The 25,790-nt window shown below is 36.3% G+C and overlaps 3 protein-coding genes across 4 annotated transcripts; 1 reads left to right on the top strand and 2 right to left on the bottom strand.

Moving 5' to 3' along the window:
- Positions 1-5,320: 5,320 nt before the first annotated feature.
- On the bottom strand, positions 5,321-8,544 carry LOC137813297 (rust resistance kinase Lr10-like). Of its 2 annotated transcripts, none has more exons than XM_068615423.1 (3): positions 7,683-8,544; positions 7,408-7,440; positions 5,321-6,584 (listed from the first exon to the last, which is right to left on the bottom strand). In XM_068615423.1, the coding sequence occupies exons 1-3, from the start codon at positions 8,425-8,427 to the stop codon at positions 5,497-5,499; spliced, it is 1,866 nt and encodes a 621-aa protein (XP_068471524.1). In that variant the 5' UTR covers positions 8,428-8,544; the 3' UTR covers positions 5,321-5,496. The 2 variants fall into 2 exon arrangements, with proteins under 2 accessions (XP_068471524.1, XP_068471525.1); XM_068615424.1 differs by having other exon boundaries at positions 5,321-6,401; positions 7,683-8,540.
- Positions 8,545-10,503: 1,959 nt separating this feature from the next.
- On the top strand, positions 10,504-10,914 carry LOC137815362 (uncharacterized). Its single transcript, XM_068618506.1, has one exon. The coding sequence runs from the start codon at positions 10,504-10,506 to the stop codon at positions 10,912-10,914; it is 411 nt and encodes a 136-aa protein (XP_068474607.1).
- A 7,448-nt stretch (positions 10,915-18,362) lies between these two features.
- Positions 18,363-19,097, bottom strand: LOC137815363 (uncharacterized). The gene has a single exon (XM_068618507.1). The coding sequence runs from the start codon at positions 19,095-19,097 to the stop codon at positions 18,363-18,365; it is 735 nt and encodes a 244-aa protein (XP_068474608.1).
- Positions 19,098-25,790: the final 6,693 nt, after the last annotated feature.

Consider the following 25,790-nt stretch of genomic DNA (forward strand, 5'->3'; position numbering starts at 1 on the left):
TAAACATCACATACTGGAATATATAGCTATAAAGGACCACATTTTTTTTTTTTGAAGAGTTATGATACTTAAAACGTAGACTTTGACTCAGAAACCGCGTTTCTATCTGGTTTCCGCAACTAATTTTAATCAATACAAGCTTATATTTTGAAAAATAATTTTAATGACTTTAGAATTTGAGTCCCAAAATAATGTTTGTTTGGTTAAGAAACTTCAACATGTGATTGGTACATATATTATTTTGGTTGAATTTTTCCCCGAAAATGGCCTCATATATATGTTTCTTTGTGTTAATTTCTTGAACATAATCTTCTTGGACATGGAGCAAGAAAGAGTGCTACCAAGTGTGGTGGCAGAACGAAGCACTAACAATTTTCTGTAAGTGTAAAAGGTAACGGACAGAGAAAAACATATGGAAGCAATTCCGAACAGGCCTTATTTAATAAATTTGTTTTCATAATTAAACAATTAAACAGATTTATAATACCATTTTAATAAATCTATTTTCATATTACAAAAATTAAATACTACACAAAGTTATACATCAAATTGAAAAATAGAACAAAGTTAATGTTGGTTTAAAAGTACACCAAGGTACATACACAAAATATTTTTAAATATGATAACATTGTATTAGATTATTACAATCATTTTCCTTAATCAGTTTTGTTTTCACCACTTCATTCAGTGATGAAACATCACTTCACATAAGGTGCCAACATCTCGTACTTAAAATAGATAAAAACTAATTTCAGATTATTCATTTTCAATTTTTATAACTATAAAATAAAGGAAGACACTAAAAATAAAGATTTTAGTATACTAAGTTATAACCCATTCCAATAAACATAATTTTAGGTTATTTGAAAAACCTTTCTTTAACATCATTAGAAGTTTTAGATGTACTATAAACTAGAGAGTTATAAAAATAAAGAAATGTATTTTTCTATTAAAAATAACAATTAAATATAATTATTTTTGAATTTCTTTAAAGTTTATATTAAAAAAATTACAATTACTACTACAACTAATTTATTTTATAGTTATCCTTATTTAATGGGATGTTTTTTCTTACTCTTGAAAGAAATAAAATAATGTATATATTTGTTTAAAATCGAAATTCAGTTAACATTTGATAAAATAATAGAAAAGTGAATGAAATCTATATTACATAAATATGAAAAGTTATACATTTTATTTGAATTTTGATAATAATATTGACTTTGAAGCCAGTGCATTTTAATTTAGTATAATGATATTGACTTGAATTTTCAGAGTTTGGAAAATCTCTTAGTGAATGGTTTATCCCATATTCATCACCCTGATCAATTGTGTGAGACTTGCATTTTTGGAAAGAATCATAAGATACATTTTGTTAAGGAGCCTTGGCGTGCGAAATTTCCTTTGCAGCTTGTTCATACAGATGTTTGTGGCCCGATGAACATATCATCAATTGGATGTAATAAGTATTTTTTAACCTTTATTGATGATTTTTCAAGGAAAACCTGGATTTATCTATTGAAAAGCAAGGATGAGGAGGTATTCCACTGCTTTAAAATATTTAAAGAATTTGTTGAAAGACAGAGTGACAGACTAATTAAGATGGTGCGTAGTGATGGAGGAGGTGAGTACAAGTCTAATGAGTTCAAGAGGCACTGTGAAGAACTTGGGTTGCAGCATAACATAATTTGTCCCTACACACCTCAACACAACGGAGATGCCGAGAGAAAAAATAGAACAATCATGGACATGGTGAGGAACATGTTTAAAGCGAATGGTATGCCAAATTATTTTTAGGCTGAGGCCGTAACATGTGCGGTATATTTGATAAACAGATCACCCACTTGGAGTGTTCCTAACAACTATGATTGAAGCATGAAGCGGATTCAAACCCAATGTGCAACACTTGAAGGTATTTGGGTCAATTAATTATGCTCATGTCCCCAAAGCAGCAAGATCGAAGTTGGATGATAAGACAGTGAATACCATTTTCATTGGATATAAGCTTGGAGGATACAAACTAGACAGTCCAATTACAAAGAAGGTGATTGTCAGTCATGATGTTACATTTGTCGAAGATAAGGAATGACAATGGAATGCAACAACTGAAATGGATTCGAAAAAACGATATATTTACGTTTTGAACGATGATGTAGAAGATCAAGTCACTCTTGAAGCATCTGCAGTTCAACCTGAAGCTGTATTCAACCTAAAGTTGCAGCTCCAATTGTAACTATGATGGAGCGACCAAAAAGGCAACAACGACAACCTGTACACCTTCAAGATTGCGAAGTAAATCTTGAGGATGAAGTTTATGACAATGGATATTTGGTTCACTTTGCTTTTCTTGTAGATTCAGAACCCGTGAGACTTGCAGATGCCATTCAACATCCCAAATGGCAAGAGGCTATGAATGAAGAATTGATGGCGATTGAGAAAAAAAAATACATGGCAACTCACTGATCTTCCAAAAGGACACAAGGCAATTGATGTGAAGTGGGTGTACAAGATTAAAGTGAAAGCAAATGGTGAGATTGATAGATACAAGGCAAGGTTGGTGGCAAAGGAATCCGAGCAAAGAGAAGGCTATGATTACGAAGAAATATTTTCTCTTGTAGCTCGAATGGAAACAATGATATTAATCATTGCTTTAGTTGCACAAAGGCAATGGAAAATTCACCAAATGGACGTCAAGTTTGCGTTTCTAAATGACCCACTTGATGAAGAGGTTTATGTAAAGCAACCGTCGGGTTTCATACAATCTGGAAAAGAGGAGAAGGTGTACAAACTAACTAAGACTTTATATGGTCTTAAACAGGCACCAAGAGCTTGGAACAAAAGGATTGATTCATTTTTTCATGCCACTGGATTCAAAAAAATGTACATCAGATCATGGTCTTTATGTAAAGACTAATGATTATGGAGATTTGCTAATTTTATGTCTTTATGTTAATGATGTGATTTTTACAGGAAGTAATCTCAAAATGATTGGTGACTTCAAGCATATCATGATGAAGGAATTTGAGATGACTGATCTTGGTCTTATGTCCTACTTTTTTGTCATTGAAGTCATCCAAAGAGACGATGGAATCTTCATTCATCAGAGGAAATTTGCTGCTAAGTTTTTAAAGAAGTTTAGGATGGAGGATTCAAACTCAGTTAAGACTCCAATTGAAATTGGAATTAAGCTTACGAAGGAAGGTAATGGGCAAACTGTAGATGCAACATACTTTAAGTAGATTGTTGGGAGTCTTAGATATCTCACGTGTACTAAACCCGACATATGTTATGATGTGGGATTGGTCAGTCGATACATGGAGTCACATCGACAAGTTCATTTACAAGTTATAAAGAGAATTATGCACTACATCAAAGGTAGTACAACTTTTGGTTTATTTTACTCTTCATCTAAGAAGATTGAGATCGTCAGATACTCAGACAGTGATTGGGGTGGAGATTCAGACGAGAGGAAGAGCACTAGTGGTCATTGTTTTATGATCGAAAAGACTGTTTGCTTGTGGTCATCAAATAAACAGTCAATTGTTGCATTATCTACTTGTGAAGTTGAGTATGTAGCAGCAACAACAAGTGTTTGTCAATAAGTTTGGTTCAACAATATCATGACTCAAATTTTGGTTTTAATCTAGATGTTCCAATCAAGATTTAGGTTGGCAATGTCTCTGCAATTAATCTCGCAAAGAATCTGGTATTTCATCAAAGAAGTAAACACATTGATATTCGATATCACTTCCTACGAGACCAAAAGTTGGGAAGAACATGATCAAATCGGAATACTGTTAGTATTCCTATTTTATAACTTCTAGTATTTGTAATTTTATTATATATATATATTATTGAAGTAAATCAAAATGAATGTATGAGTTCGACAATTTTGCAATTTCGCACAATTACATCATCAATTTATACAATCTTTTGCCTTCTGTTATTTCCTTCAATTAGTTTCTACAAATTTGACAATCAAACATATCATTATAACCTAGGTTAACATAAATTTATCTTTCACCAAAAGATGTTACATGTCGAACATATAAATATTTTTATCTAAACAACAAAAAATTAAAAACTAAATATTGAACTAAAAAACATAATTCATTGACATGAAAATTTTGATAAAGTAGGATTGACCTAATTTTTATCTTTTCCTACTTTAATGTAAACTTTATGATGTTGTAGTTTACACTATATGAAATAGAAAAGATAAATAATCATCTAAAAATTTAGAGGAAAAAGTTGAGAAAAATTGATTTGCGTAGGTGAGACTCATGATACATTATCCATTCAATTCAAAAAAAATTATTCTTTTACATTCCATAAGTCAACACAAATATATATATATATTTTTTAATATCTCGGTAAAGTGGGTTTGGCTTACGTAATGTTTTTCCTCCCCTTAGCGCTAACTTTACTGTGTTCCATCATCAGTGGACATCAATATGTGACAATTAATTCTTTTTTTTTTCTTATAGTGGTTAAATTAGAATTATTGACTATAATAACATCCCATTTAGGTCGAGGAAATTTTGAAAACTAAATTCATGTTTGCAATATGAAATATTAGAAAAATAATAAATTACGATGCTTAAAAACATTTATTTTGTATTTAATCAATTGTTAATCATATAAATTATCAACTATTAATGAAATATTTAGAAGTGATAAATAATAATTTTGTAAACATATTTATATATTTGTTTAAAATATAAATTGTTTGAGTGTGAATGATGATGTTTGCAAGTATTATATATATTTTAAGAAATATTTAGAAATGTGACAATATAAAATTAAAAATTAATAACAAAATATATTAAAAATTACAATGTAAAAAATTTAAGTTAAAACTTAATATCCGCGAAAAGAGTTTTTTTTAAAAAAAAAAATTAAATATAATCATCGCGTGTTTTATCGACAACGCGTGTAATCATTACTTTTGTTTAATTACATGCACGGAGGTTTTCTTTTTGCTGCAGCAGTATTGTGGATCTGTAAATGAAGAAACAATCGTATTTTTTATGATGAAGTATGGAAGATCCGTGAAGTTTTGTGAAAAAAATCCATTTACTACAAGATGATTTTGTTATGGCACTAAAGGATATAAAGGACTTTGCATGGATACCTAGATGGAAACCACCAGTTCTGGGAAAATGAAAATAAAGGTAGATGGAAGCTGAGTAACTAAATATTGTGACAAGGAAGTCTATAGGGATCAAATATCTACGTAGGTCTTTGGCTTTTCTTCTTATAATACATCGAAAGCAAATTTTTTGGCCATTTTGCATACAATTTATGCAACTATTTTAGAATATAATAACATGTCCTTATATCCATAGTTCATTACAAAATACAAAATAATATAAACAAGTGAAACATCATGGACAACCAAGTCTTTAGAATAAGAAGATGGATGGCAAATAACTAGGCTTGTGCATCGTGGAATAATATATATTTACAAGTAAATAATTTCAACATTAAATATATCTAGTAAGAGTTGATTGTTTGATACTCTGACACTATTTCATCTTCTGGAAATAAAATAGGTTTTGGAGGTATTTCCAACTCTTCAATATCTCCTTCAAGCATTTTCACTACTTTATTCATTGAGGGTCGATCATTTGGTTTTAGTTGTATACACCAGAGTGCAACTATGATCATCTTCTTTGCTATTTTATTTTCTTCTTCTGTCACATTTTCGACATCTACATCTTCCCCTTCCCTAATATGATCATAGATCCAAAGGGGAAAGTAAATTTGACTTGAGTGGTCTGCATGAGGATTTAGATTCTTCCTCTTACTTGCCATTTCCATCAACAACATTCCAAAGCTATAAACATCAGCCTTATGGGATATTCCTCCAATATTTTTATAAAACAATTCTGGAGCCATATATCCAATAGTTCCTCTTGTTGCAGTCATTGTGACGATGTTATTATCTATTGGATATAACTTCGCCAATCCAAAGTCAGAAACCTTAGGGATGAAGTTTTCATCTAGTAAGATGTTATGGGGTTTGATGTCAAAATGCAAAATCTGCATCTCACACCCATGGTGGAGATAAGCAATCCCACAAGCCACTCCAATTGATATATTATATATCCTTTCATAGCTTAAATGTATATTTATTTCTTTTGAGAAAATAAATTTATCAAGAGAACCATTGGGCATGAATTCATAGACAAGAGCACGTTTTGAGCCACTAACACAAAATCCAATTAATCGTACCACGTTTTGATGATGTATTCTTCCAATGGTTGCAACTTCACTGATAAAATCTTGTCCATTTCCTTTGAATTTGCCTAACATTTTGATAGCCACTGAAGGCCCACTGCGCAACTTTGCTTTAAAGACTGAGCCAAATCCTCCTTCACCTAACTTCTCTTTGAAACCTGCAGCCATGTTCTTGATTTCCTTGTATGAATATCTAATAGGTGCCAAACTATTTTGTTGAAGATAATTTTCAATATTTTCATATATTGACATATGTCTTTTTCTCCATTTACATATAAAAATAACAATTAAGAATGGTAATCCAAACACAACTTTGTAAATCCATATATATGCGACATCTCCTGCAATAAAATTTTACTTTAATGATAACCCTTATAGTATAAAATGCAAAAAGGTATTTGTTAAAGTAAATTCCCGTTCATAAAATCCTAAGTTTACATATCCATTTACTTAGTAACATTACAAAAAAAGTAAATTTAATATTTAGCAATAAACGATTATCAATAAACTTCATTTTTTATGTTACTCTCTATAAATAAATTTTTCTGTAACATTAATGTGTCCTAAGACCTAATTCAGTAAAGATTGTAAAAAATAAAAAAAAAACAGATTTTTAAATAATTTATTAGTTTCTATAAACTTTTAAAATTCAATCCGTGTCCCTCTTAACATTTTTAACGTATTGAAAATCACAATATTTTATCTTTAATGTAATTAACATTTATTATCGGTTATTAACCTTTATTTATACCACTTTAATTAAAATTTTGATTTTTTAAATTAGATGAAGAAAATATAAGAAAATTTTTAGATAAATTAAAACTGAATTTTAAAAGAAGTGGAGTACATAATTAGAGTAGAGATAAATTAAGATAATAAAATATCAATTTCAGAGTGTGTTGACAAAAAAGACTGTGAGATAATAAAGGTTGTGTTGGATTAGTATAAATGACGTGGAAGATGATAATGTGACTGTAAGAAGAAATGGACTAATGGTTGTCCAAATTAAAAACTAAATTTATTATAATTTTGTTTCATGTGGATTGTCTAGTTTATGGTTGCGTTCTCTAATGATGAAATAGAGACAACAAAACATCTGTTTTGTAGAATGTAAAATTATTACTTTATTAATGCAAAAGTAAATTAAGAGGCAAAAGTTCTTACTTGTTACAACCACTATTAGTTGAGCCAGTATTCCTGTATCACCCAAACACGAAGGAAAATATAAATTTCAGAACTGTTAATCTCAACAACTATACCAACAAGGCTATTATATGCATGACGTTTTTTTACAAGCAGCTTATATGCATCAGTTATAACTAATACAGGTAAAATATACAAAGAAATGAATTATTACTCATCTAAATATTGATTGAATATAGAAGGGTGAATCATAAATATAAAAATATTTGTTTGACATTTGGATTAGGATTACTCACCATTTCCGCATTTAAGCTTCTGATTATAAGAGTCGAAATAGCAAACAGTATAGAGAAATGAACAATGTTTCCAACAGACTAGTTGTATCCATGAAATCTCAAATCCATAGGCGAGTGCGGTGTGAATGGAAGAGTAGGAATGGTAATCGAAAGTGGAGAGAGAAGTGGGAGCAACAAGCTTTACCTCACACCCAACTTCTAAGTCCTCTGCTTTTAGGTCTCCACCAATTGCATATGCATACCCCTTCCCCTCCCACTTCACCCACTCTCCACTCTCCACATACTTCCCTTTCTCTCTCACCCAATCCTTACAATTCACAAACACTATATGCGAGAAACTCAGAGATTCAAAATTCTCAAAGGCTTTTAGACCGGCTTGGTATGGATCCGACTGGTAAAAGTATTTGTGAGTGTAAGTGTCAGAGAAATTGGAGCGAGAGAGGAAACGGAGAGGAAGGGAGGAGAGATTATGGTGTTGAAGAGCAGGATCAACCACTCTCACTGTGTACTTCTTGTAGTTTATTGACTGCACATGATATTGTGCAGAGTACAGATACAACACCGTAACATTATTCTCACAACCAAGCTCATACCTTTTCTCACCACACTTTTCTGGGTCGCCTTTTAATCGAAAAGGGTGATTGATGTTGGTGATTTTACCACAGGAAGAAGGGGGGCAGCCACCATGGATTTTGTGGACTAGAAGTAGCAGTACCACCATGAATGCTCTCTCTCTCCACATCATGTCCAAACTGTTTCTCAATAAATTCAAGTGAAAACAAATCCAAGTTAGATATTTATATTTAACACAACACACACTGAACTATATTTATAATATGAAGGACCACGTTACTTAAAACGTGGTCTTTGACTCGGAAATCACGTTTCTACATGGTTATAAATATTCGTGAAATGCATGAATTCTGATTTAGATATTCTTGTAGTAGTTTTGTTAACGAGGTTCTTTGAATTTCTAAGACCACCCTAAATTGTTCTTTTTGGAAGCTTATATAATATGCTTTCGAAAAATAATTTTAATGATATTCATTGTTTATTTATATGTTTATCTGTTGTAATCTTGAGTGTGTGCATCTCATATTCTGTTTTCCAGAAATTCTTGTTTTCTTCTTTTGTTTTTTGCTCTTACAAGTTGTGCTTTTGTTTCATTAATCCGTGTGACTATGCGTGTGTCATGAATTACCATTTTTAATATGCTAGCAGAGTAGGTTGAATGACCTGCTTTGCCTCCAGTGTTGTTTCTGTTCTTTTTCTTTCTTGCTGAATAATTGTTTTCTCTTGTGGGCTATTTTCTTCTTGTTGTCTTTTTCATGTATTTTTCTGAAACATAATACAGAAAGCAAGGTTTTGTTACGAATCTTTGCAATAATCCCGCAAGCTCATAACACTTGCATCTTGGAGAAAATTCTAGAACTGCGTTTATCTCTCCTCAACTCAATAGAGAAAATTCCTTCGCATAAAGGGAAATTTGTGGTATTAAGGTTACACCTCTCCTAGTTAAGTTAGATCTTGTTGGTAGTTATCCCACCAAAACCCTCCAAGAAAAGGTTTGAGCATTCTGGAGTGCTCTGACATGCTAAAAAAAATTGAATAAAGTATTGTTAGCACTCCCATAGGTATTTTTTTAACATAGCACATGACTTGAAATAGAGAATAACCTAGGGAATGTTTGTTTAAGAGTCCCCTCTCTTAACCATCCGTTCAATAAGTGATTGATAGATGTTATTTATTGACTTATTTTTCTAAATATCCTTTGTGGTGTTACAGGTAAGTTCCGATATTAAGCCTTTAAGGCTCGGTCTGAGGATTAGTGAATTGTGTGGCGTTATAGGTAAGTTTCGATATTAAGCCTCTAAGACTCGGTCTGAGACTAGTGGGATGTATGGCATTATAGGTAGGTTATGACCTATATAACGATAATTTGGATTGGATGAGAGTGAATCCTAGAAAAATTCATACGATGATATATTTAATAGAAGAATCCCATTAATGTCTCCTAAACGTTTAAGACAGTTTAAGGCAAGAATAAAGTGTTATAAAGGTAATTTTGTCATTTAATAGTGAATAAAAACTTAAAGTAGGAACAAATACGAGGATCAATATAGCATAAAAAATGATATACAAGGTGAGAAAAAGGCGGAACAAAAATTAGGGTGAATTGTTTTCACAATATTTTCGCAATAGTGGAGTCAACTTGAAATTTGAATAAAATCAACTAATTGATTTATCTGTTTAACTAATTATAAAAAGCACAACAAGTATATATTAAAAAATTAAACTACTTGTTATGAGAATTCAACCAATTGATTTAAATGCAAAAAGTAGAAAGTTATTGATAAAATAGATATCAGAGTAAGAGAGAGATTGCACTTGAGATTTACATTGGTTCACTCTTGTTTATTAATTCAGATTTTATTATCGTTAAATTATTTACTGTTATTATTGCATTAATTATTCCTATTTTATAGTTTCTAGTATTTGTAATTTTATTATATATATTATTGAAGTAAATCAAAATACAGATATCAATTACAACAACAGTTTTGCAATTTCTAACATTTTATTTTCTATTATTTCCTTTAATTACTTTCTACAACTGGTATCAGAGCCATTTTGTTACCATGAACTCTACCCAATTATATGTCCCTATCCTTGATGGAAAAAATTTCAATCGGTGGTGTGTGCAGATGAGAGTTTTGTTTGATTATCATGAGATGAGTTATGAGATTCAACTGAGGCACAACGAGTAGCGCATCGTGACCAGAAGAAGGATAAGAAGGTTTTGTATCTCATCCATCAAGGGATGAATGACGAGACGTTTGAGCATATAGAAGGAGCAACAACTGCAAGTGGAGTTTGGATCATTTTGTCAACCAATTATAAAAGTGATGACAAAAACAATAGGGTGCGTCTTCAAACCTTAAGACGACGCCAATATGAACTGCTGCAGATGGAAACCACAAAGACTATTGATGTCTATATAAATAAAGTTCTTGCATTGACAAATAAGATGAAGACCAATGGTGAAACACATTCGGAGCAGGCAAAGGTGAAGAAGATTTTGAGGTTTTTAACTCCCAGATTTGAACATGTTGTTGCCGCAATTGAAGAGGCCAATGACATTTCAACAATGACAGTAAAGTTATTGTCTAGTTCCCTACGAGTGCATGAGCAGCGGATGAATGACAATAAGATTGAAAAACCAATTGAATAAGCAATTGGTAGCTCCTATCATAAACACAGTAGTTCACGAGGCAGAGAACAGAGACGTGGTGGTAGGTATTCCAGCAAAGGTCGTGGTGGCCAGAATCATGAAGGCGCTGAGCAAAACAACACCAGTTCCAATCACAATCCAAGTTCAAATAACTCTTGGCGCGGAGGACGTGGTCGTGGAGGACGAGGAGGCATGTATAATAGATCAAATGTGGAGTGTTATAACTGCCATAAACGTGTCCATTATGCAAATGAGTGCAGATCAAAAGGTGATAATCATGCTGCCAATTGTGCTCAAGAAAATAGTAATCATGAACAAGATGAAGAGGATCATGCAGTACTAATGAAATCTCAAATCCATAGGCGAGTGCAGTGTGCAAGGAAGTGTAGGAATGGTAATCGAAAGTGGAGAGAGAAGTGAGAGCAACAAGCTTTACCTCACACCCAACTTCCAAGTCCTCAACTTTAAGGTCTCCACTAATTGCATATGCATAACCCTTCCCCTCCCACTTCACCTATCTCCACTCTCCACTATCCACACACTTCTCTTTCTCTCCCACTGATTGGTTATAGTTCACAAACGCTATATGCTCAACATTAAACTCAAAAATAACATCAATTTTATTTAGAAATTTGAATGTTCAATAATTATTAGCTTTAATCATAGTTTTAAATATAATTAATTTTGTGACTTTAAATGTAATTTATAGTATAGCTTTGATGAGAGAGAATCTAGAATTTGAAAAGTCTATTGCAAGACTATTTACAGAGACGGTATTCTTATCTGAAAAGTAGCATTGAAATAAAAGTTTTATTCTTGGTTAACAAATTGGTATGAGAGTTATGGCCAGTATAACCAATAATATGTCCCTTCCTCAATTAACAAAGATGGTCAATTATGACAATTGGAGCATCCAAATGAAAGCCCTTATGGGATCTCAAGATTTTTTGGAGGTAGTTCAACAAGGTTTTGAAGAACCAGAAAATACCACTGGTTACTCGGCGACCCAAAACAAAGTATTGAAAGAGACATAATCGGAAGATAAGGCAGCTTTGTACATGTTGTATAGAGTCGTTGATGAGGCAATCTTTGAGAAGATTGTTGGTGCATCCACTTCAAATGAAACATGGAACATCTTGGAAAAGGTGTTCAAGGGTGCAATCTGAGTTAAACAAATGCGTTTTCAAACTTTACGAGGTGAGTTGGAGGCCATAAAGATGAAGGATTCGGAAGATGTATCTAGTTACATCACTTGTGTGCAAATAGTAGCCAATCAACTAAAACACAATGGAGAGACTCTCTCGGATACAAGAGTTGTGGAGAAAATTCTTCGGTCATTGACCAATGACTTTGAAATCGTTGTATGTGCAATTGAAGGAGTCAAGAAATTTGGAAGAGATGACCATTGATGATCTCACGGGTTCTCTTGAGGCACATGAACAACGAAAGAAGAAAAATAAGCAAGAAGTCTTGGAGGAAGCCTTACAAACAAAGATGACCATAAAAGAAAACAAGACGATGTACGCACAACATAACCGAGGAAGAGGACATGGACGCGGACGTCGTGGTCATGGAAACAACAATGAAGAAAGGGGACAAATGAACCAACAAAATTGGCGTGGACGAGGTCGTGATCGTGGTGGTCATTCATATCGTTCAAATGTTGAATGTTACATGCAAGAAATATGGACACTATGCAAATGAGTGTTATGCCAAGAAAAAAGTGGAAGAAAGTGCAAATTTAGTGGAGGAAGATGAGACAAAAGAGGAAGGAATTCTCATGATGGCCAATGAAGGCGTCATTCTGGATAGTGACATGGTATGGTATCTACACATTGGTGTTAGTAATCATATGTGTGGGCACAAATATCTCTTTCTTGATATACAATAGATAGAAGATGGACATGTGTCTTTTGGAGACTCAACAAAAGTTTCAATCAAAGATCGGGGGAAAATATGTTCTTCCTTAAAGGATGGAAAAGAATGCACTATGGAGGATGTTCATTATGTACTTGATTTGAAGAACAATATTCTTAGTATGGGACAATAGTTGGAGAAAGGTTATTCGGTTTCCATGAAATACCGGATTTTGCACTTGAAGGACAAAAATGGATGATTGCTTGCAAATGTGGAGATGGCGAAGAATCGAATGTTCAAACTCAACTTAAAGAATACATTGTCAGAGAAGTCCTTTTGTGATGAAAAAATTGAGATTGAAGATTTAAGGGAAAAATCAAGTAGTTTGGAAGAATTTTGCAATTTACTGAATAATGAAAAAACAAAACCTTCTAAATGAAAGGAGTGTCCTACTATCTCAATTGGAGAGTGTTGAAGCAAAATTTGGTAACCTGAAAAGAAGGTTTAGAAAATTGGAAGAAAAATATATTGATATGGAGAAAGACAAAGAAAGTAGATTCAATCAAGTTGAAGAACTCCATTTGTTACTTTTGGCACAAAAAGAAAAGGTGAATGAATTACAATCCAAATTAGAAACCCATTATAATTTTACAAATTCCCTTGAAGCTATCAAGAAGCTAAGGGTAGAATCAAAGGTGAATGACAAGTATCTTCCATCTTTTGTTATTGTTGATGAGAGTGTAAGAAATAATACTTCAGATAGTATGACTGCAGGGTGTAGTAAAGTTCTTTGTGACAATAATGGTTTTGATTTGGGAAAAGACAATAAATGGAATGTTGTCAAGGCATCATTTGAAAGGGATATATGGTTTAATCATTATGTTCCAAGCTCATTGAAGCCACAGTCTTTCTTCAATCCTTTTAATTCAGAGGGTGAAAGTGCAAAAGATTTTATTTGGGAGACTAAAAGTATTTCAATCCAGAACTCTGCATGGGTTGGTGCGTGAAGAAGACTGAAGTTGCTTTTAATTCATAACAGTGTGTTGATTGTTGGGAAAATATTGGAAATGTGGGTGATGACGTTCAGAAAAAAACAATCTGAATGAAAAATATGAAAGGTATAAGAGAGGAATTAGTTAGCATTAAACTCAAAGTCGTCATTAGTTTTATTTAGAAATTTAAATGGTAAATAATTATTAGCTTTAATCATAGTTTTGAATGTTATTTATATTATGATTTTAAATGTAATTTATAGTATAACTTTGATGAAAGAAAATGTAGAATTTCAAAAGTATATTGTAAGACTATTTTCAGAAATTGTATTTTCTTATCTGAAAAGTAGTACCGAAATAAAAGTTTTATTCTCAGTTGAGACTCGAAACTCAGGTTATGGTGCTGAAGAGCAGGATCAACTACTCTCACTCTATAGTTGTTGTAGTTGATTGACTGCACATGATATTTTGCAAAGTACAGATACAACACCGTAACATTATTCTCACAACCAAGCTCATACCTTTTCTCACCACACTTTTCTGGGTCGCCTTTGAATCGAAAAGGGTAATTTTTTTTTTTTGATCAGCAACGAATTAATAAAAATTAAAAGAGACACTTTAGGGGTGTCCCAACCCGTATACATCAGACCTTAAAGTCTAGACTGTACGCATAAGCTAAACCGATTCTGCTAGACATAAAAGAGCCAACCTCAAATATGGTTTACCCATTTATCCCAACAGACAAAAACACCACAAAGACCCTCACTCACCACCTAAGACAGAACCAAACTTAACCCTTATAGTAGACCACGAAAACCTCCACAGCACACCATATCAGCACTCTATAAAACCACCAGCTCCCTCCACGCCAGAAAAGATACGCTAAGTTAACGGTGTTGAGTAACACCCGTTCTCCACCGCAGGCTCAATACTCAACAGTCCCCTGTAACTACCGCACACCAACCACACAGCTGCTCATCCAGGAACAGTGGATACGTATAGGGAACCTGCTTAACTTCTTGTGCTTTGAATAAGACACAGCTCGAGACGCCCTCAACCGATGCCCTCTACATTCACCTCGCCACGCAACGGGTTACCCATTCACATTGCCTTCGGCAACCACCGACTACGTCCATAAAGAGCACGCCACTTCCTCGACCAGCGATTATCTTTGGATAACTTCGACCACCACCGACCGGCGATCATATGGAGCACGCCGTTTCAAGTAGCTACGACGACTACCGACTACTCACATATGAGGAACGCCGCTTCCTCGATCGGTGATCACATTGACCATCGCCGTTTTTTATAACGGGCGATCATGTTGAGCGCTGCCATCTACGATCGCCGTCTGCACAGAAGTGGAAAGCGCTGCTTCATCAACCGGCGATCATGTTGAAATCGCCATTTCAATTACCGGCGATCATGTTGAGCTTTGCACAATCGGCGATCACCGACTACATACAAATGGGTCATGCCGCTTCACCGATCGGCAATCAAGGTAACCTATGTAAAGCACCACTTCACCGACCGGCGATCATGTTGACTTGCATACCTTCGACGATCACCGACTGTAGTATCATCCTTCCACATAACAGTCCTTCAGATGCTCCAGAGCCAGAACCCTTGCCTTCCGCTACTTACACCAACAATTGACCTCACCCTTCCAAGGAGAACCCTAAGGTACTCCTTTGCTCAGGTTCGCCCACTGTAGCCAGCTGCATTGCAACCTTCCATAGGTGAATTAAAAGCACCATCCCGCAAGTATGGCTTTAGTCAGCAGCCTCTAAACCCTGCAACCAGCACACTGCCAATGCCTTATTCCCACGCTAGCAACATCTCCTCCTTCCCTCCACTGAGCATGTCACCAAGCTCTGGTTATCTGTAGCTTTTTATGCAGCACATTGGATTCAGGACCCAATCCACTAAGGAGTAGTTAAAGGAACTTGTCTTATGTTTCAGCCATTGCCAAGATTTAATTTGTGCTTGCTGAAAAATTTCTTCTGCATCTACAACGCCTTGTTTGAACACTACCAAGTTCCTCTGATCCCAAATACACCTGACTACCACTGCCCAAACCCCTTTCCAAACCAGGTTTTGATTATGACTAACCTGAAACAGGTTAAAGCTCTCGAAGTGCGTCATTATATCATTGTGTTGAACAAACAACATTCCAATCCACTTGAAGCACATGGACCACACTTGATTAGCATATTTACAATCCAAAAATAGATGTTGAAACGATTCATCCTTCGTCTGGCAAAAAGCACATAAGGTTGTTTCCATCAACACCCCTCTCCTTCTCAAACATATTCTAGTAGGAAGTCTATCCATCATAATTCTCCACGCTACAGTCACCGCACTTGGGAACGCCTTAGCTTCCCACAGCGACTTAAAGACATCATGTTGAGGCCCTCTTCCTTGTTTTGATAGACACACGTAAGCATTATTGACTGAGAAGCACCCTTTCTCCTCATTCCCCCATACCTGGACGTCCTTCTCTTCTTTAAGAATGGTTGTCGTTGTTATGAGCACTTCAAGTTCTTGTACTAGAGCGGATTCCCACACAAATCTTTCCCGTCTCCATCTTAACCGCCAGCACCAACCCGACTCTTCCCACACACCTACCTCTCCCACCTTGTGCCCCTGGTTTAAAGACAACGAGTATAATCTGGGGAACAAAGTTTTGAGATTACAGTTACCAATCCACACATCCTCCCAGAACCTAATTTTATCTCCACATCCTAATTTTCATCCAATTTCTTTATAAAACCACCCTTCACCTTCACCCTCCCTACATACTTTGTGTAAGTCTCTCCACCACCATGATTGAAGTTTGACCGGAATCTGCACTTCCGAGCCATACTTCGAATCTAGCAGTTCCTTCCATCTCCCTTTCTCCTCCGAAATGTATCTCCACCTCCATTTAGCCAGAAGAGCTGCATTGAACTTCTGGATCTCTCTCACACCCAGACTACCCTCCTCTCTATTTTTGCACACAACTTCCCAGCTTACCCAAGAGATAGACGTCTTCTCCTTCCCCCAACCCCAAAGAAACCTCCTTTGGATTCTGGTGATACTCTTGCAGATCGACGCCGGTGCTTTATACATAGATAGGTAGTAAAGTGGGACAGAGGTGAGAACCGATTTGATTAAGCACACCCTCCCTGCCATGGATAGGAATCTACCCTTCCACACATTGAGTCGGTCTTTTAACTTGTTTAGCACAGGCTCCCAAAACTTGCTTGTCCTAGGATTCCCTCCTACTTCAAGGCCCAAATATTTGAAAGGTATCCCCATTTGAGCATAGTTGAGGGTCTTGGCATAGCAATCTAAGTTGTTTCTTTGGACATTGATGCCTGCTAGTTTTGACTAGTGAAAGTTTATCTTCAGACCTGAAGCTAACTCAAACCCCCTGAGTATTGCCTTCAACGTCACCACATTGGTGTAGGAATCCTCACAGAAGAACATGGTGTCATCTGCGAACTACAGGATACTCAACTCAACCTTCTTCCTCCCAATCTTAAGGCCAGAGAGTAGATTCGCCTTAGTAGCTTGTCTTACTAGACCTGCCAAGCCTTCTACTACCAATATGAACAGGAAGGGGGCAAGAGGATCGCCCTGCCTCAGCCCTCTGGAAGGTTTAAATTCCTCCGTCAGGCTCCCGTTTACAAGCACTGAAACGGGGGAACTTTCCATGCATCCTCTGATCCAGCTAATCCACTTATTTTGAAACCCCAACCTTTGGAGCATGTCATAGAGAAATTCCCATCTTACCGAATCATAAGCTTTCTCAAAATCCACCTTCAGACACAAGCTACTCCCCCCACCCCTCCTTATATCCTTTACTACTTCATTGGCCATTAGCACACTGTCAAGTATCCCTCTGTTCTTTACAAAAGCTGATTGGCTATCATCAACTATTGAGGAGATGACGTTCCTGATTCTGCCAGCCAACACCTTAGAGATGATTTTGTACATAGCCCCTACTAACGAAATAGGTCGATATTGCTCCAATTTGATAGGGTCCCTAATCTTCGGGACCAAAGCAATGAAGGATGCGTTGCATCCCTTCGGTAAAGCACCTGTAGCATGGAAGAGATTCATAATTGCCATAACCTCCTCTTTTACAAAGTCCCAGCTTTTCTTAATGAAATTGAAGTTAAAACCGTCAGGTCCTGGGCTCTTAGAACCTTCACATTGCCACACGGCATCCCTTACTTCTTCCTCAGAGAACACTTTTAGAAGGCTCATGTTGTCTTCCCAGGTTAGGGATTCAAACTCAACCGCATCTAGTCTTACACCAAAGTCTTTCGTTGCTGTAAATCTAGATTCAAAGAGCTTCTTCGCTTCCAACCGAACTGTACAGGGTTCTTCACACCATTGACCTCCCACCTCCACACCTTTAACTTCATTTCTAAGGCGTCTCCACCTTAGAGAGGAATGATAGAAACTAGTGCAAGAGTCCCCATACTTAAGCCAATTGGTTCTAGCTTTTTGGCTCAATAAGGATTCTATCCTCCTATCGGTTTCCTTTAGACGACTCAACAAGCCCAACCTCTGCACATTCTCGCTAACATCTAAAACTCCACTACATGGCTAGCAATCAAGAGCCTCAAGCTCCTCCAAAATCTTCTTCTTAGAAGACTCCATGTTACCGAAACTATCCCTATTCCAAACCTTCAAGTCTCTCTTTAAACATTTCAGTTTCTCCTTAAACACTACAAAAGCATTCCCCTGAACGGGGTAAGAGGTCCACCAATCCTTCACCATCGTTAAGAATCCCTTCTCCATAAACCACGCATCAATGGTCCGAAAGGGTTTAGGTCCCCAATCCTTAACCAAAGACTTCACCACTATCGCACAGTGATAAAAAACCTCTCTACGTTGCACATACTGCTTACCCATTGGCCATTCCTGCAACCATTCTTCAGAGACTAACACTCTGTCTAACCTGCTCATTGCCTTCCCATTTGAACTAAACCAAGTGTATTTTTTGCCTACAATTGGTAGTTCAATCAACATATTAGATTCAATGAAGTTATTAAAACTTCCCATCTCGCTTGTATGGTTGTCCCGTACACTTGTTCCTTTCCTTTCTCCTCGTTTTCTAATAGCGTTAAAATCACCACAGAAGCACCAAATTGGGTCCAAAGAAGCCCCTTTAATAGCAGATAAATTCCCCCATAGATCAATCTTCTCTCTCAACAAGCATGCGGAATAAACATTTACAACCACACACCTACAGTTAGATTTAGTGTGCTGTCCAACCACCGCAATGAACCTCTTCCCCATTTCATGACTTTCATAGGTGAAAGCATCCTTATGCCACATAGTCAGCAAGCTTCCACTCCCATTTTCTCCACCATAGTGAACCCAGCCCACGTTGTTGTCCCCCCAAAGGGAGAAACATTTTACGTCTGTACAAGTTCTCAATTTCGTTTCTTGAATACACGCGAATTCTGCACCTTCCTTTGCTATAATATGCCTCAAGTATCCAGTCTTTGTGCTTCCCCCCACCCCTCTTATATTCAAGTTTACAATTAACATGATTGATCCTTCTTCTTACCCTCCTCATAACTCTGCAAAAACTCCAAGTCTCTCTCCTCTAGGCACATATATTCCTTAACCACCTCATCCTCATCCTTTGTACAGTACAACCCCGCTTTTTTACCGATCTCCCAAAGCTTTGGTGGGTCCACCATATTACCGGGATCACAATTTCGAGTATTACAACTGACGAAATCCCCATCAGAGATGGACACTGAAGACATACCATGTCTATGATTAGAGGAAGCCTCAGCCTTAGTAACGCGTGCATTAATTCTCACTGATCTTCTCGGATTTGAAGTAGAGGCCCCCACTTCAGAGAGCCCTTCAATCATGCGCCAACGTGGTGAGAGCATAAGGTTACTTCCTGCAGCCGCGCCTTCCTCTCCAAACGCGATAGGCTTCGACCCTCCAACCATAACACCCTTTAAGGCTTCATCAAATTCTTCCGTGCCATGGCATTCGTCCACCCTTTCCTTCAAAGGAGATTCAATCTCCATCCCTTGATTACCTAGTCCACTAACCTCTCTTTCACCGGTTTGAACCTCCTCACGTTCCTCCTCCTGTTTACCTCCACGGCAGCTCATAGATTTGATATTTTCATTTGCATTTTCTCTTCAAGGAGCCTCCTGCATCGTGCGCGGTCCAACATCTTTTTTCCCAAATTGGGTTTCACAAGGAATATGGCCCACAAGGCGTTGGGCCTCCACCTTCCTTCCTTGGCCCACAGAGAGAGCGGGGGTCCCTTGTGAGTGAAAACTTTCAAGTTCTACCACTACTTTGGCCAGCTCAGCATGGGTAGAGTAACTACTGCAGATAGGGGAACGGCCTTGGTCAGGGTTGACATCTAGGTCAGCACCTCGACACGCAACCTGGCCTATTCTATCTTCTTTCATGCAAGATGTGCAGTCTATACTCTGGTCAGGGCTGTCTTTGTCAGCAATTAACTTAAAAAACAAATTTGTCTTATGTGCACCTTCGTCACCTTCTTCCACCGCCTTGCCACCGTCCTCCTCCCCTTCTGACCGATGTTCTTCCTTGGACCCAGACCTCACCTCCTCCTCACAGCTTTTAGAAGAGAAAATCGTTTCTTCAATAAAAGTCTCTGATGACGACACACTATCCGACGAGTCACCATACCAGGATTGCGTGTGCCTTCCTTCGTGACAAGCAGGGGGTTCTTCTTCAATGAGGATATTCCAAAACTGTTCATTAATCCGCAATTTCTTCTTCAGCCTGATGTAGCTTTGGTTCTTCACCAGGACTTGCAACCTTGCGTATTCCAGGTTCTCCCATAGCAACGTGGAAGTGTCTATGGATACCAGCGTAGCCATATCTCCTAGAACCTTTGTAAAGCAATCCTCATTCCAGAGAGGTAACGGTAATCCATAGCATCGTACCCAAGCAATTTTATGGTCCGCCATGTGCGACGCCGACCACGGTTTCAGACTCACAAAGAGATTGTTGTTGGGTTTAATAGTGTCAAAGTTCAAGAGGGGGGTGAATTGACCTTTTAAAACTGTCTCGCAGAAACAGTGTTTAACACAGTTTACAGAAAATAAATCGATTTATGTGAAAATGAACAGATTTATTTCAGCACTGTTTTTGTTTGAAAAGCGTTTATACATCAAGGTTAATCACAAGATTATGCAGATGCACACACACTGATATTAGAACGAAAACCAGTGAAACACCAAAACAGCAAACTTCAGTTTCAAGCAAGTGATTAAGGTTCAATTGATAGCATGCCAATTAATTGAGTAACCTTTACAATCAACCTGTTCCAGTGGCCTTTAACAAACTATGAGTGTTCTTCTTGATATCAAACAATTTTCCAGAAATTAAGAACAATGAATCACAGAACAGCAAGCTTCAATTTTAAGCAATTGTTTAAGGTTCAATTAATAGCTTTGACAATTTCTTGAGCAACCTATCACAGTCAATCTGTTGCAGTGGCTTTTAACAAATTTTATATGTTCTTATCAGAATCAAACAACTTTTTCAGAAGTTAAGAACAGTATGAACTGAGCCCAGAAAGAACAGATTTATTTTCACTTGAACATATTTATTTCTTTGCTGTTTTATCAATTATGCAGAAACGAAATTGCAGAGAGTGAAAGAGAATGAACACAAGCAGTTATACTGGTTCACTCAACTGAGCTACATCCAGTCTTCACCAAAACCAGGTGGAAATCACTAAAACACAGTACAACCAAGTACAATTCCCACTGTTCTTGAAACCTACAAGAACTTAGGTACTCTTGCTGAAAAAACCTATTTCAGCTCACACACACACTCTCCAAGAAAACCTATCAAGAAGAGTGTTCAACCAAACTATTACAAGCAATGAGAAGTGAAACGACTACACTTGATTGAGGATACAAAGATCTGCCTTAAACCAGTAGGCAAGATTGCTAGAACAGTAGCAGCACCTCACACCAAGCTTTTGGAACCAAACCAAGAACAAGCACTTTGTGATTTTCGAAATCTTTGAAGAACAAATGCTAATCCTTTGTAAACTTTTGATTCTCTGCTGTAAAACTTGTTTTTGCAAATGTATGAACGATTGTTTAAACTCAGAAACAAGTTTTCATTTTATAGAAAACCAACTTATAACAGATTTTTGAAAAACAGTTAAAGCTGTTATAAAATGAACAGATTTATTTTCAAAAAGCAGTTAGAGAATTTGTTAAGTGAGGAGACTTAGTCAACCATTCTGGTGCAGAGATAAAACTGAAAACGTTTAAGCTTGACATGGCACCAGAGACAAAAAGAATCTATTCATTTACAGATGAACAGATTTATTTTTCAAAACGAAAACAGAGAAAGTTTAACTATTTAAAACTCAGTCGTTTTGAAAAGAAGAAGACTTAGTCAAAATACCTGATGCACAAAATCTAATTTCCACAAGACTTAGCCAAGGCATCAGTTTAAAAATGAATCTGTTTATTTAGAAAAGAACAGATTTATTTTTATGCAGTAAACGTGATTTTTGTAAAACATGTGAAAAACAGTTGAAGAAAACTTATGCTTGTTCTTATCACATGGCCAGTGGTTATGAGGTGAGTTACTCAGCAAAAAGCCCTCTTAAACAACCTCTAAGCACTACCTAAGACACACTTAAAGCAAAGCAAAAATACACATGAAATGTACATAAAAGTCTTCATCAAACACAATCTTGAAGGGGCAGCAACCATCTTCAACCATTGTCAAACCATACTTTATTACAGTTGATAATATCCTCCATTTTCTCTCCTTCCTTTGGGGTCAACATCACTAATCTGTCCCCCATGTATCTTATACTGACTCTGTTCAAACCTACTTTCACAAACTCCTCTCCTAGCTGATCAACATCCCAAGCCTTCTCAAACTGCCCAACAACACTATTCACCATCCAAGGCATAGTGTGGGAAAGCGACTTAAGCGATGGTCCTTTCCACTTCCCTTGGTTTACATCTCCTTTCACAACGTCTACAAAAGATCTATTCGTTTTCTTCTCTACCCATATCTCCTTTTGTTTCCCTACGTCCCTCTGTTTTTCCAGGTGGTTCACCTTCGTCTCCCTCCTCTCCTCCTTAACAGAGTCCTTCTGGTGCCTTCGATATCGTGGAATGTTTACATGGAGTTTCATGTTTCCGACGAAGAGACTGTCCAACTCCCTCTCAAGACGTTCCACATTTCTTACGTCAAAGAACCTAACGAACCCAAATCTTCTACTCCATTTGTTCAACCTCCGTGATATGAAAACTTCTTTTACCCTTGCTCTCCTTTGAAAGACCTTGACCATGTCCAACTCTCCATAACCATGGGGGAAGTTCGAGAAGAAGAAGGTAGTGTAGTCATTTAACCTCCCTTGATCGCCTCCCCTGTTGGTTCGAACTCTGCTTCCCATTAGTCGGCTAATTCTGTTCTATTTTTGTTTTCTCGTGAATATAATATTTCAAATCGAAAAGGGTAATTGATGTTGCTGATTTGACCACAGGAAGAAGAGGGACAACCACCGTGAATTTTCCCGACTAGAAGTAGCAGTAGCACCATGAATGCTCTCTCTCTCCACATAATGTCCAAACTGTTTCTCATTCAATTCAAGTGCAAACAAATCCAAGTTAGATATTTATATCTAAAACAACACACACTGAATTCAAGGACCACATTTTTCCTTTTACAAAATTGTTTGAAGACGTATGATACTTAAAACGTAGACTTTGACTCGGAAACCACGTTTCTATCTGGTTTCCACAACTCATTTTAATCAATACCAAATTTTAAATATTCGTGAAGTGCATGAATTCTAATTTATATATTTAATCATCTAATTTTGTTGATGGTGTTCTTTGAGTTCTAAAACCATCCTAAATTGTTCTTTTTGAAAACTTATATTTCGAAATATAATTTTAATGACTATAGAATTTCTGAGTCCCAAATAATGTTTGTTTGGTTAAGAAACTTTGACATGTGATTGGTACATATTGTTTTGGTGACTTTTTGCCCCAAAAAGGGCCTCATCTGTTTCGTCGTGTTAATTTCATGAACATATTCTTGTTGGACATGGGAGAAGAAAAGAGTGACGGTGGGCACCAAGTGTGGTAGCAGAAAAAAGAACTAACAATGCCTGACGTTTTCTGTATGTGTAAAAGGTCAAGGACAGAGAAAATCATATGGAAGCAATTCCACACACGTAACCCAAAATTCCACCATGTTTTTTAGCTTGTGCCTTGAAAAACTCAATAATTAAAAGTGCGTTTCCAAGAATTTGACGAAGTTACTCACCATTAACTAGTTGGTATTGGTAGATCATACTCTGTAAACTCACCAGATCTCTCATCATCAAGGTTCATTGATAAAGGTGTATCCGAGCCATCACAACGTGCATAGATTTTACAAGTCTAACTAAAACATGTCCAAAAGATTCACACTTATTGTGAATCATTGACAACCTAATAGAGGGTGTATTGGGGTACTAGATGTTGAGTTTCATGGACAACATAATATGCAGCAACATGCAGCTATCTTCTTTCATATGGTTTGTGTGCTGTTATGGGTAGGGGCTCCTGTCATATGTATTTTTTCTGGTTTTCTGTAATCTGCAGCAATCTTTATGTTGGATTTTTTTGGTTTTTAAGTTTTTTTCTTTAGTTCTTTGTATAAGGATTGAAACACCACTTAAATGACCACTTAAATGAAGTAAGAAGACAAAAACACCATTGTGAATTGGGGGTCTAGATGTTGAGTTTCATGCACACCTATTTAATTTAGAACTAAACTAGAATGTATCTGAATATGAAGACAAAACAACATTATGGTAGAAATATTTATTTTTTCCTTATTTTCTTTTCTAAAACATCATTCAAAATTTTCGGTGGTTATTGCATAATTAATTTCAGATGTATATTCTTACGTAAAAATTAAAAATAGAAAGTTAGAATTATATTTTCCAAAAATCAATGACCCATCAAACAACTTTGTTCCGTTCTTGTTTATTATAAAAAAGTACTTTCAAAATTCGATTATATAAAAACCTTGAAAATTTTTGTTTTCTGAAATAAGAAATAAAGGTGAGAATTGGATTTTCTGTGAACCAAATTCTCACGTTAACATAAATGGTGCTATAAAAAAAATTAAATCTCAAATAGTATTTTCTAAGAAATTAAATATGAAATGGTACTTGGGTGATGGAGGAGGTAGAGCCAGATTTCCAACCATTTTCAGAAGATATCGTGAATGAACCAATTCTGGCAGATTATGTTTTCCCCAAAATTGGTTCATTTACAAGAATGCAGGATCTGAATGCTCATATAAAAACGTTCAGGGCACATATGTTAATTCATGGAGGTTCGGATGCTCTTCGATGAAAGGAAGGTATAGCGGATATAAATCTTTGAGCCATGTCTTACATTAAAGTGAAAGAATTTACTAAAAGGAAGAGGAAAAGAGAGGTGAAGATGGGATGCGGTCAAAAGGTGAAAAGGCAGTAGTAAATTTTAGATCAAGCAATAACAATGGAGGTCCGATCAAAGTAAGGAGAGAGGATCAGTTGGATGGAGGACCATATGGAGGAAGGAGACATACGAATGAAAGAAGGGAGGAGATGCATGCATGGTACCCGCCAAAGTTGGCAACATCTCATAAGGATGTTGTTAAGGATGTCAATACAACAAGGTTGTTGCAGTTTCCTGAAAAGATGGATAAGAATATGGGAAGAAATGCCAATGCTTGGTATCATTTCCATAAGACATATGGTTATGATACTGAACTATGTTACACGTTAATGAAGCAAATCGAGGAGCTTGTGAAGAGAGGTTTATTACAGATTGTGAAAGGTAGGGTTTAGGAGAGGAAGGAAGCATCAGAGGTGTCAAAAGAATATCATGCTGAGGAGGAGGATAGCCGAAATGAAGGGGAACACGAAAAGACGGTGATGGGAGATTTAAATATGATTGCAGGAGGATTTTCGGGAGGTGGAGTTTCAAGTGCGAG

This window comes from Phaseolus vulgaris, chromosome 1 (genome assembly GCF_000499845.2).
Source record: "Phaseolus vulgaris cultivar G19833 chromosome 1, P. vulgaris v2.0, whole genome shotgun sequence".
Classification (NCBI taxonomy): domain Eukaryota; kingdom Viridiplantae; phylum Streptophyta; class Magnoliopsida; order Fabales; family Fabaceae; genus Phaseolus; species Phaseolus vulgaris.